The sequence below is a fragment of the Choloepus didactylus genome, chromosome 7 (genome assembly GCF_015220235.1).
Source record: "Choloepus didactylus isolate mChoDid1 chromosome 7, mChoDid1.pri, whole genome shotgun sequence".
Lineage (NCBI taxonomy): Eukaryota > Metazoa > Chordata > Mammalia > Pilosa > Megalonychidae > Choloepus > Choloepus didactylus.
In genome coordinates, this window is record NC_051313.1 from 4,786,881 (window position 1) to 4,799,441 (window position 12,561).

The window sequence follows — 12,561 nt, forward strand, 5'->3', positions numbered from 1 at the left end:
AAGTTAGCAGAAGGAAGGAAAAATAAAGATTAGAGTACAAATAAAAGAAATAGAGAAAATCAACAGTCCAAAAGTTGGCTTTTTGAAATGATTAACAAAATCGAAAAAACTTTAGTTAGATGAAGGAAAAGAGAGAGTACTCCTATTTAAAAATTAAAAGTTAAAGTGAGATTAGTGCTAATCTTAGACAAATAAAAAGGATTATAAAATAATACCATGAACAATTGTAAGCCAACAAATCAGATAACCTAGATGAAATACACAAATTCTCAAAAACATACAAACTACCAGAACTGACCCAAGAAGAAACAGAAAAATCTGGATAGGCCTATAACAAGTAAGATTGAACCAGTAATCAAAAACCTCCTATCAAAGAAAAGCTCAGGACCAGATGGCTTCACTGGCGAATTCTACCAAACATTTAAAAAAGAATAAACAACAATTATTTTCAAAACAATGAAGAGGAAGGAACACCTTCCAACCCATTCTATGAGACCAGTATTACCCTGATACCAAAGCCAAAGACATCACAAGGAAAGAAAACTACGGACTAGTATTCATTATGAATATAGATGCAAAAATCCTCAAAAAAAATACTAACAAACTGAATCCAGAAGCATATTAAAAGAATTACATCATAACCAAGTGGGATTTATCCCAGAAATGGAAGCGTGGTTCAACAATCAATGTAATACACCACCTTAATAGAATAAAGAGGAAAACCCCAACACATGACCGTTTCAACTGATGCAGAAAAAACGTGACAAAATCCAACACCTTTTCATGATAAAAGCATTCAACAAACTGGAAATACTAGGGAGCTCAACAATAAAGGACATGTATGAAATAACCACAGCTAACATCATACTCAATGGCGAAAGACTGAAATATTTCCCCTAAGATCAGTAACAAGACAAGAATGCCCACTTTTACCACCTCTATTCGACTTTATACTGGAAATCCTAACCAGAGTATTTAGGCAAGAAAAACAAATATAATATCCAAATTAGAAAGGAAGAAGTAAAAAAAAAAAAATACCTCTATTCAGTGGTGACATGATCTTGTATATAGAAAATCCCAAAAACATCCACGAAACTTCTGCTAAAAAATGAAGTTAGCAGTTTCAGGATATAAGATCAACATGCAAAAATCAGTTATATTTCTATCCACTAGCAATGAGCAGTCTGAAAAGGAAATTAAGAAAGCAATTCCATTTACAATAGCACCAAAAAGAATAAAACACCTAGGAATAAGTTTAACCAAAGAGGTGAAAGACTTGTACACTGAAAACTACAAAACACTGCTGAAAGAAATTTAAAAGACCCAAATAAACGGAGAGGCATCCTGTGTTCATGGACTGGAAGACCAAATATTGCTAAGATGTCACTACTCCCTGAAGCAATCAACAGGTTCAATGCAATTCCTATCAAAATCCCAGAGGCCTTTTTTGCAGGAATTGAAAAGCCATTTCTCAAATTTATATGGAATGCCAAGGGACTCCAAATATCCAAAGCTATCTCGAAAAAGAAGAGCAAATTTGTAGGGTTCACAATTCCCAATTTCAAAACTACTGTAAAGCTACAGTAATCAAAACAGTATGGTACCATCATAAGGATAAACATTGGATTAATGGAATAGAATTGAGAGTGTAGAAATAAATTCCTACATACATAGGTGCCAAGACCATTCAGTGGGGGAAAGAACAGTATCTTTAACAAATGATGCTCTTACAACTGGATATCCACAGGGAAAAGAATCTCATATTCAGAAATTAACTGAAAATGGATCAAAGACCTAAATTTACCAGCTAAAACTATAATACTCTTTGAAGAAAACATAGGAGCAAACCTTCATGATCTAGTATTTTGTGATCGTTTCTTAATTATGACACCAGAAGCACAAGCAACAAAGAAAAAAATAGATAAATTCAACTTCATCAAAATTAAAAACTTCTGTGCATCCAGAGACACTATCAAGAGAGTGAAAAAGATCAACATACAGAATGAGAGAAAATATTTGCAAAACATATATATGATAAGTGATTAGTATCTAAAATATATACAGAATGCTTATACCACATCACCAAAAAGACAAGCAATTCAATTTAAAAATGGGCAAAGGACTTGAATAGACATTTCTCCAAAGAAGGAATACAAATGGTCAAGAAACACATGAAAACATGTTCAAGGTCAGCACCCATTAGGGAAACGTAAGTAAAAACCACAATGCGATACCATTCCATGCCTACGAGGGTGAGTATAATTTAAAAAATAACAAGTGTTAAGTGTTGGCAACGATGAGGAGAAATTGGAACTCTTGTACATTGCTGGTGCGGATGTAAAATGGTGCAACTGCAGTGGAAATAAGTTTGGTAGTTCCTCAATAACTTAAACATGGAATGACCTTATCACCAAGCAATTCCACTCTTACATGTATGCCCGAAAGAAGTTAAAACAGGTGTTCAAACAAAACTTATACAGGAATGTACATAGCAGGTCTATTTATAATAGCAAAAAAGGAGGAAACAGATGAATGAATAAACTGTGGTATATCCATATAGTGGAATATTATTCATCCTTAAAAAGAATGAAGTACTGATGCATGCCACAACACGGATGCCCCTTAAATATATGATGCCAGACACAAAAGCCAGATATTACATGACTCCATTTATATGAAACGTCCATAACAGGCAAATCCATAGAGAGAGAGAGCAGATTAGTGATACTAGAGAATGGGAAGAGGGCGATATTGGGAGTGACGGTTTAATGGGTTTCCTTTGGGGATGATAAAATACCCTAGGATTAGAGAGTGCCGAAGGCTGTACAATAATGCAAATGTACTGGAAGCCACTGAACTGTTCACTCTAAAATGATGAATATAAAGTTATGTGAATTTCATCTCAATAAAAAAGCCAGGCTAGTGATATAAACTTCTGCCATTAAAATAAACTCAATATTATGTTACATTTTTAAAAATGGGTAACATATTTGAACTTCACAAAGAACAGATAAGCATGATAAAACAGCACAAGCAAATATGCTCAAAATCATTTAGTCAGAAGGGAAACGACTATTAAAACCACAATGAGATACCAACACACACTTATTAGATTGGCAAAAATCAAGGAAAATTTGATTGTACACAAACTGAGGAGGACACGGAGCAGGTAGAACCCTTGTACATTGCTGGTGGGAATCCAAAATGGTACATTTACCCTGGAGAACAGTTCGGTAGTTTCTAATAAAGTTAAAGATACACTTATCATATGACCACACAATCTCACTCTTAGGTAAGTACCCAGGAAAAATGAAAACCCATTGTTACACAAAACCCTGTCCGCAAATGTTCCTAGCAGCTCCATTCATCATCTCCCCAAACTAGAAACAGTCCAAGTGTACTTCAACTTATGAATGGATAAACAAACTGGGATACCATACCATGGAATAAGACTCAGCAATAAAACAGAACAACCACTGATAATCTCAACAGCATGGATAAATCTGAAATGCCTTATGCTAAATGAAAAACCCAGACTCAAAAGCCATATTCTGTATCTTCCATTGATAATATTTTCTAGAAAGGGCAAAGCTTAGGGGTTAAGATTTAAGGGAGGGACTGTCTACAAGAGGGCTTCTTCAGAGACTATTTTTGGGTGATGGAACTAAGCTGTTTCTTGATCGTGGTGATGGTTATACGTATCTGTCAAATCTCATAGAAAACTACATCAATAAGTGAATTTTGGTGAATTAAAAATAAATTTATAAAAACCATATGTATACACTGAACTTTTAAAAATGTAAGTATATATATATATGACTGAAAAGGCAAATAGCAAAATATGAAGTTATTATCTGTGAGTGATATTAATTTTTCTGCATTTTAAAATAATTTTTATAAACAATATTTTTTTATATAGACTGATTCTGTGTGCATGTATAAAATTCTAAAATAAATAATATCTTGAAGCACAAGAATGGTAACAAGCAAGGCATAATAAGGGAGGAGATGGAATACACTTTTCCTGGACTTTTCTGCATTTTACAAATTTTCTGCAATGAGTATGTACTTCTTTTGAAATAAAATATTTAAATTATTGCAGGTCTATATATAAATCAACATGAAGACACTAGACCATTCTAGAATTCCATCCTTCTAAATTAAAGGATCCTTCCATCCTTAAATTTAGTAGTGCTATTTTAGTTAAGGCCCAAATGAATGAGGCTGGGCCTCGCTTGGGATTACGGGAGGCCTTAGAGAGAGAGGAAAGCGCAAGTCAGGGGAGAACCAGGAGGGCAGGGTGTGCTGGTCTGAATCTGTTATGTGCCCCATTAAAGACCACGTTCCAGCCTTCTCTGAAGGTTGGAAATGGCAGTATTGTCGTCACTTTGTAAATTCAAGCAATTTCTCTCGTTATTCTTCATTAGCCTGTCTTGATCAAGAGCATTAAAGCTCCATCCCATATCCTGCTCCGGTCCACCATGGAGCTTCCCAAGGGTCCCTCATTTCAAAGGAAGTCCTCCGAGGAGTCCCCTGCAGGAGGAAAAAGGCCCATGAACTGTCAAGCCAGAGGCGGCACAAAAGAAAGCTACGCGGTTATGGAATCCTAAGCAGTAAGGTTTTTCCGAGCACGCTTGGATCACAGGACTGTCTGATTCAATGTGGAAAATTGTACTATTGTTCACACTGCCACAGGAACATGACATTTCAGGGGAATACAGAGAAACAAATGAAAACCCTGAAGTGCACCTACCAGTTTTGCTAAATGTTATACCAGATGTGGGGGATGGTGGGGACGGGCAAGGAAGTGGCCTCAACTAGTGGCCAGATGATTTTCTGTGATATCATCAATTATTTCCCCCTACCCTGACAAAACCGGGACCCTATTTTATTTTGATCCAAAAGAAACACTTTCAAAGAAGGTGAAGAGGATTCTATGTTTCTTCCCCCAGTTTAGGAAAAAACATTATTTAATCCTTCAATTGTTCGTGTATATTTTAGGGTGAAGACTGACTATACTGAATAAAAAATTTGCAGTTTCACCCTGTTTGTATAATAGCCAAAAAAAAAAAAAAAAAAAAACCAAAACACAAAAACCCCGCCCAATTTCGTTCACTGAGCACTCAATGAACTAGTGGCCTTCCCGTGGCAGGCTGCAGTTTCGGCTGGCAAAACTAACTACCATAGTTATGTAATGACATAGAATCTCTTCTCAAGATTTTTCCTATTTAAAATGAAGCCATGAAATAGAATCAACTACATATTTTATTAGTGGCATATAAATAAGTATAAGGCAAACTCAGATGCACAGTCTTATTCTGCCTTTTTAAATTTTTTTAAATGTTAAAATTCTTAGCACCTCTAAAAGCAAAATATGTATCCTCCATATATACTTGCTCATTTCCTGATCTTTGAGTCCCCCCAAGCTTTTCCACTTCTGAGCTCTTACTTATTCTGTCCCTTCCACAGTTTTCTTAGAAGTCTTTGGAAATATGGATTTCGAGAGAGTGATGGTTAGGTTCATGTGTCAACTTGGCTATGTGATGGTGTCCAGGTGTCTGGTCAAGCAAGCACTGGCCTAACCATTACTGCAAGGAAGTTTCATGGCTGGTTAGGAAACCAGAAGACTGGTTTATTAAATCATCAGTCAATTGACTGAGAATTCAATCAGCTGGATTTAATCCAATCAATTGAAGACTTTTAAGGGAGAAAGAGAGAGAACCTTCACTTCTTCTTCAACTGACCAGCAAAGCATTTCCGAGGAGTTCATCGAACACCTTCATCCGAGTTGCCAGTTTGCTGCCTGCCCTATGGAATATGGACTCGTGCATCCCCACAGTTGCATGAGACACTTTTATAAAATCTTATATTTACAGGTATCTCTTGTTGGTTCTATTTCCCTAGAGAACCCTAACTAATACAGAGAGCAAAATTTAAAAAGGATGTAGATTATTGTGGTAAGTTGCATCATGTACCCCAATTTACACATGTTCATATTCTTAACCCACCTTCCTGTGGTGTGAACCCACTGGAAATAAGACCTCTTGGAGATGCCATTTTAGTTAAGGCCCAAATGAATGAGGCTGGGCCTTGCTCAGGATTACTGGAGGCCTAATAGAGAGAGGAAAGCACAAGTCAGGGGAAAACCAGGAGGGCAGGGTGTGCTGGTTTGAATCTGTTATGTGCCCCATTAAAGGCCATGTTCTTATAATCCACTCTTGTGGGGCCAGACCTATTGTGGGTGGGACTTACTGATTAGGTTGTTTCCATGGAGATGTGACCCTGCCCATTCAAGGTGGGTCTTAATCCTTTACTGGAATCCTTCAAGAGAGCTCACAGAGAAAGAGCTCAGAGAAGCTGAGAGAGACATTTGCGGAGAAGCTAACATATGTAATCCAGAGTTTGCCCCCAGGAGAAGCTAAGAGAGAGAAGCCCAGAGACGTTTTGGAGAAAGCCACGGAAACCAGAAGTTAAACCCCAGAGAGGCCCAGCAAACTCCAGCCATGTACCTTCCCATGTGACAGAGGAACCCCAGATGCCATCAGCCTTTTTTCAGAGAGGGTATCGTCCTGATGATTCCTTAATCTGGACATTTTCATGGCTTTAGGACTGTAAATTTGCGAACTAATAAACCCCCATTGTAAAAGTCAATCCATTTCTGGTATACTGCATTTCAGCAGCTTTTGCAAACCAGAACACAAGGGAGAGGAAAGGACAGTGCCCTGTGACAGCAAAGCAAAGGGATCCCCGGATTCCAGCCAGCCAGAACACTACAGTCTTCAGGGAGAAAGCAAGCCTTGCCGTATCTGGGTATCAGCCTTCTGGCCTCTGAAATTGCGTACCAACAAATGCTTGTTGTTTAAAGCAGTCCACTGTGTGTGGTTTCTGATAGCAGCTTAGGCAAACTCAACAATTACACTACCTTAAACTTCTGCAAAATTGCCCTCACCCAGTCAAAAGAGAAGACCCTAATTCTGGCTTTCATAAAATCATGATACAAGGAACATCACCTATAAGAATATTTTTATATATTCTGCTAAAAACCAGTCAAAGGCATTATCTACTATGCTATCTACCTAATGTCCTCTGTATGAGGATCTGAGTAATAAATCACCTTGAAAAGTCATGCCTGGGAAAAAGATTTATCTTTCCTAACAAATTGTATGCTTCCTTTATTCTGACCCAGGAAGGAGGCAATCAAAATATGAGCTGTTTTCAGCCTCGGTCACCCTGAAGGTTAGCAAAATTTGTTTCTCCATCACAATAATTAACCCTTCCCTGGTGCCCAATACATATTTTTCTCTAACTTTTGTTTTACAGTTGTCATTTTTACAACAGGCTTGTATGTCTGATCCATACCTGTTCAAGTGACCTGAGACACGTTCTGAAAGTAGGCAGAGTTGAGACGTAGAGACGACTGTGTTCTAGGAGCGATTCCACATTAAATTACAAAGCCAGGCCGGCACCGGCTGCAGCCACGCCTCTCCGCCTGGACACGCCTCGCGAGCCCCGGGCTCCTGTGCAAACACGGACTCTGGTTCCGGAGCTCCAAGGTTGCACATTTCCAGCAGGCTCCCAGGCAGTGCCACCCTGCTGTCCCCCGACACACTCAGAGGAGCCCCCGACGCAGAAGCCCAGGCGGGAAAGGTGGAATAACGAGCACGATAACTCTCAATGTGGTGAGAGCCACCACAGAGCAAGCCGGATGGCCAGATTGCTTGTCCCACCCTGAACACTCAACACACTTAAATCTAATACCAGCATTAATTTAGTTTTAATAATAAGTGTCCAGTTCACGTATTGCAAAGAAGTGGATGCTGACTCATTTGTTAGACTTTCTACCATATGCATCTGAATAAAGTTCTGGTAGAAATAAAAAGATTCATATTATCTTGAATGTTTGGGGAGGAGATGGGACAAGAAAAGAATACTCATTAAAAGTATGGAAAGAGAAAGTTGCCATTTATTCAAACATTCACTAAATACCTATTATACTCCAGGCCCTCATTTAAGGCCTCCAAAAGCAGTTGCCTTTCCCTTTCAAATTATTTTTGCTGGTTTCTTTCTGATGTTTCATTTTTGTTATCTATGGGGGCAAAGATCACACAACTTGGGGATTATCCTTTAGTTAGTACAGGAATCTGCATCACTGATGAAAATTCATCAGCCATGATACTGGTTAAAAAACATTTGAACGTCATTTAGTTTAAACTTTCTTTCCAGCTTATTTCCAGTTAAGAGTCTGCCTTCCCTTGACCTGGGCTGTTACATAATAATAGTTACGCTTTGTGAAACATCTCATGGTAAAGAAAGACCTCATTCTCCAGTGTGGTTCAGTTTTTAGCGATGTTTGTCCTGCCAACTGTTAAATGCATGGATCTCCTCTCCACAGTTTCAGGATGAAGTCGGGAGGGAAAAAAAACCTGTAGTTTGGTTAAAGCTAAAATTAACCAGCTAACTAACATACTGAAAGGATGATCACATAAATACAGAGGTGAATTTCTTTTCTTTTCTAAGGCCAGAGGTTTCAAATGAAGTGTGCTAGTTTTCCATTGCTGCTGTAACAAATCACCACAAATGTGGGGGCTGAATATGTTTATCATCTTGCAGTTCTGGAGGTGAGAAGTCCAGAACGATGTCGGCAGGGCTGGCTTCCCTTTGGAGGCTCCCGGGAAGGACCGTTTCCAGCTTCTAGAGGCCCCCACGACCCCTCCTCCATCGTCACGGCTGGCAGCAGCCTGGTGTCCTCTGCGCCCCTCTTTACGGTGACCCCAAGGGTGCTCACGTCCTACTCCCCGGAGCCTGCAAATACGCTCTGGGACATGGCGAAGGGAAGAGAGTAGCAAACCAGATTACGATGAAATAGGGATTGTTCTGGATTATCTGGGGGGCCCAAAGGAATCACGGTTGTCCTTTAAGGTGGAAGAGGGGGGCCAAAGAAGGGGCAGGAGACGCCACCGTGAAGAAGGGTGCAGACGAAGCGAGGCTGCTGCCGGCCGAGCCGATGGAGCAGGGGCCGTGGGGGCCTCTAGAAGCTGGAAATGGTCCGGGAGCCTCCAGAAGGAACCCACCGTCCCGCCGGCCACACCAAGGCAGCGCTCGGTTTCCACTCACGAACTGCGTCTTCCTGAGCGTCGGTTCTCTTGCAGTTTTCAAGGAGAGGAAGAGAGGCTCCTGGGCAGCGAGCAGTATACGGTTACTGAGTTTCTGTTCTTAACCTCTGGCTCAGCTTCCCCGGGGCTGGCTCTCCTCCTCCAGGGGACGCGGACACAGATGGCCAGAAGCCGAGCACGCCCGGAGGCGCGGGGCCGGGAGTCGGAAAGCAAATCCGCTCAGCCGACTGACTGCCTGGGTCGTGGTGGCCCGTGCCAGGACCGCATCCCGGGAGGCCACAGAGAGGGCCTTCCCGCCAAAATGCTGGAAGCAAAACCCCTTCCAGAATCATTCTCAGGAGCTCAGATGACCATCAAAATTGTCCAAGTTTATTGTTTTGTTCTTAAGAAAGAAACGAAAGGTTAAATGGTGCGGGACACTGATTACGTGCCTTAACTTGGCGGGCCTGGGCCAGGGGACCGGATCCGCCCCTGGGGAGGGTGGTGGGCACGGGTGACAGCGCCCTCCACAGCCCCCCGGGCCTGGGAAAGTGAGGCCGGAGGCAGGCCCCATTTCCTCACCCAAAATACCACCGTTAGGGGAGGCTTGCCGGAGGGAACCGCCTTTTCCCCACCCCCTTATCTTGCCCGGACACTCCCCGTTGCCAGAGCAACTCCCCCACCGCCAGTGCGCATGCACCGTTGCCAGAGCAACTCCTGCCCGTGACAAACAGCTTCCGCGTCCTCTCAGAACCAATCCAAGCCTTTAACCCTTATAGCTACCCCGCCCTCTAAACCGCCCAATATAAGCTTGTACTCTCCCCTAATAAACTCTCTTGGTTTTCATCACCCAAAAAGAAACGTGTCCCGCCTGTTCCTTTCTCGCCGCCCTTCATACTTTGCACGCCTCCCGCCGGGGACCTGGCCAAGTCCCCCGCCTCGCCCTCGCCTCCGGGAAAGAGCCCCCGCCGCCGGTACCCTCAGAGCAATCCTGGGAGCCTAGGATTTAGCAACCGGCCGCCACCCTCCCCCAGACGAGTCAACTGCGACCGCAAAATGGAAAAATGATAGTAGCCTAATCTTTTCATAACATTACCAATGATGGGGAGGTTGAGGTTTTTACAGCTATTCACAGCTGCAGCTCCAAGGACCCCAAATGTCTAATAATAAAAAGACTAACACTTTGCAGGAGTGCTTTAGTGACTACGTTAGACATACTTCCTCAAAGGAAACTTGCAGAGAGGAAACTTAAAGGTAATTATTTTATTTCAATAGAAACTACAGGGAGTAAAAAGTTTGAATGATTGGCTGAAGGCCTGATACAAACTGAAGCTAAATATGAAACAGAGTAGATGTTGCAAATCTGAATGTATAGCCTGAATTCTAGGATAGAAAGAGTATATTTATGGTGATTAGCGTTGTTTAAATTAGGCCAGTCCACACATTTAATGCTGCCACATATAAGCTCTATGACTCCTGCGATGGTTTGAGGGGTATATTGTTTCTTGCATTTTTTAACACACTCTGAACCATGCCAACGTGACAGCCAGCCCCCCTAGTCCCCAGCCCCTCGTAAGTTTAAATACTTGGAAAGGGACACCCTTTCTGGGCACTCTGTATATTGTATACTTGCTTTATAGCCAAATTCATTACAACTTCACGGAAGCAGCTCGGCTCACTCCATCTATGGAAAGGGTCTGCTCTATAACCTAATTGGCGAAGCCAGTCCCCACTGACACGCCAGTCAACCAGTAAGACTTCCCCTCCAAACAAGTCTATGTTTTTCCGTCACATACCTGCATCTGGGGATAACCATCTATCTTCTGGGGCTAAAATTTGCTGACAGACACAGGGAGCACAGGGCCTAGGGAGGAAAGGGAGCTGGCAGATGGGTTCCAAGAAAGCTGGAAGTTGAGGGTCTCAAAATGGATGCCCTTGCAGAGCTGCACCCCCGGGAGCATGGAGTCCCCTGGGTGGAGCACCGTTTGGAGATTGCTGGGGAAGGGAATTAAACTCCTCTCTGCAAACATCTAAGCGATGTGAAGACAAGGTGGTCTTTCTAAACTAAAGGGCCCTGTGTTTCTTTGAGGCATCCCAAGCATTTGGGCATATTTAAAACAAGTGCCAAGTCCTCTTCATTAACTGGAGGGCCAACCCTTGGAGAGGAGAATGCTGCTTCTGCTGGGGCCCTTGGTCTGCCCTTGGTCTGCCCTTGGACGGGAGTCCTCTGTCCCCGGAACCGCCCTGTGTGTTCTTCAGCTGACCTTTCTGCTTTAGCCCTCTGCCTGGACTCGGCATCTTCAGCACGTTCGGCCCTACCCCAAGCCATCACTGGGCCTTGTGTCATCTCCGGATTCTCTATGGGGGCCTTTTTAGGGCCGGAAGTCCATAAGCTTTAAAAAGAAACCACAACAAAAACTGCAACTGTCAAGCCTGTCGGTTGTGCCAGGGCAGCTGCAGCTTCTGCAAAGGGTTGCAAACTTTCTCCTGGGAATTCCGGGCAGGGCTGGAAACGCACTCCCTGAAGTCTCCCCCCTAAAGTTTTTGTGGGCAAGGGCGGATGCAGATTACTGCCCAGGGACCCAAACAGACGCCAAGAAGACAACTTTATGGGGCGCTTTCTCTTCCTTCCCAGGATTTCGATCCTGTCCGGTGGCGCCGCAGGTCGCAGGCAGCCCCGTGTCCCGCAGCCGCGGCCGCTTTATCCCACGGGGGTGCTCTGCAAAGCACCTCGGGGACGAGGCGGGGCGCAGGCCCTCCGCGCTCAAGGCCCGTTGAGGATCCCCCGCGTCCCCTCCGCGCAGCAGGTCTGCCCGCCTCCGAGAGGCCCACCCGGCTGCGCGCCCCGCGCTCGGCCGCAGCCCCGGGTCCCGCTGCGCTTCGCCTGCGGGCGGCCAGGCCTCGGGGCGCGCCCCCTCCGGCGTCGGGGCGGGGCGGCGGCGCGCGGCGGCGCACACGGGCCGGGGCCGGGGGACGCGGGGGGCCTTACCAGGTCAATGAACGTCAGGAACTTCCAGCTGCCGCCGTAGGTCTGGTGCGAGGGCATCTCGATGGCCTTGTAGTTGCACAGCACCGAGCAGTAGGACAGCAGGATGGCCGCCCGCAGCACCTGGCACGGGACGAGCGCCATGGTCCCCGGGGGCGGGCGGCGCGGCGCGCGGGCACGGAGGGGCGCGAGGACCGGGCGGGCGGGGGGTGGGTGGGCCACACGGGACACGGGACTCGCGCGTCCGCAGCGGCGACCTGCGCGGGCGGGGGGCGGGCCCGTGCGGCGTGGCGTCATCGCGGCGGCCGCCTCGTCCCTCCGCTGCTGCGTCCGCGGGATCCCCAGAGCTCCCGGCGCCCGGGGCAGGCGGCTGCGGGGCGGCCGGGGCGGTGCGCGCCGAGGGGTCCCGCCGGCGGAGGGGGGCGCGGGGCCTTGGGAACCCGGGTTTAGGGACGGAGGGGGCGCCGGGCCGGGACTGGGGGT

At 44.8% G+C, this 12,561-nt stretch overlaps 1 protein-coding gene across 6 annotated transcripts in view; it reads right to left on the reverse strand.

Annotated features, from left to right (window-relative positions):
• The window catches only part of AIG1 (androgen induced 1), a 231,146-nt gene extending 218,822 nt beyond the window's left edge, over positions 1-12,324 (reverse strand). The window contains exon 1 of one of the 6 annotated variants that reach the window (XM_037844379.1): positions 12,082-12,323. In XM_037844379.1, the coding sequence (XP_037700307.1) occupies positions 12,082-12,222 (141 nt within the window). In that variant the 5' untranslated portion in view covers positions 12,223-12,323. Of the gene's footprint in view, positions 1-12,081 lie in introns of all 6 variants that reach the window. The other 5 variants (XM_037844378.1, XM_037844377.1, XM_037844381.1 and 2 more) reach the window with 5 other exon arrangements.
• Between the last annotated feature and the right edge of the window lie 237 nt (positions 12,325-12,561).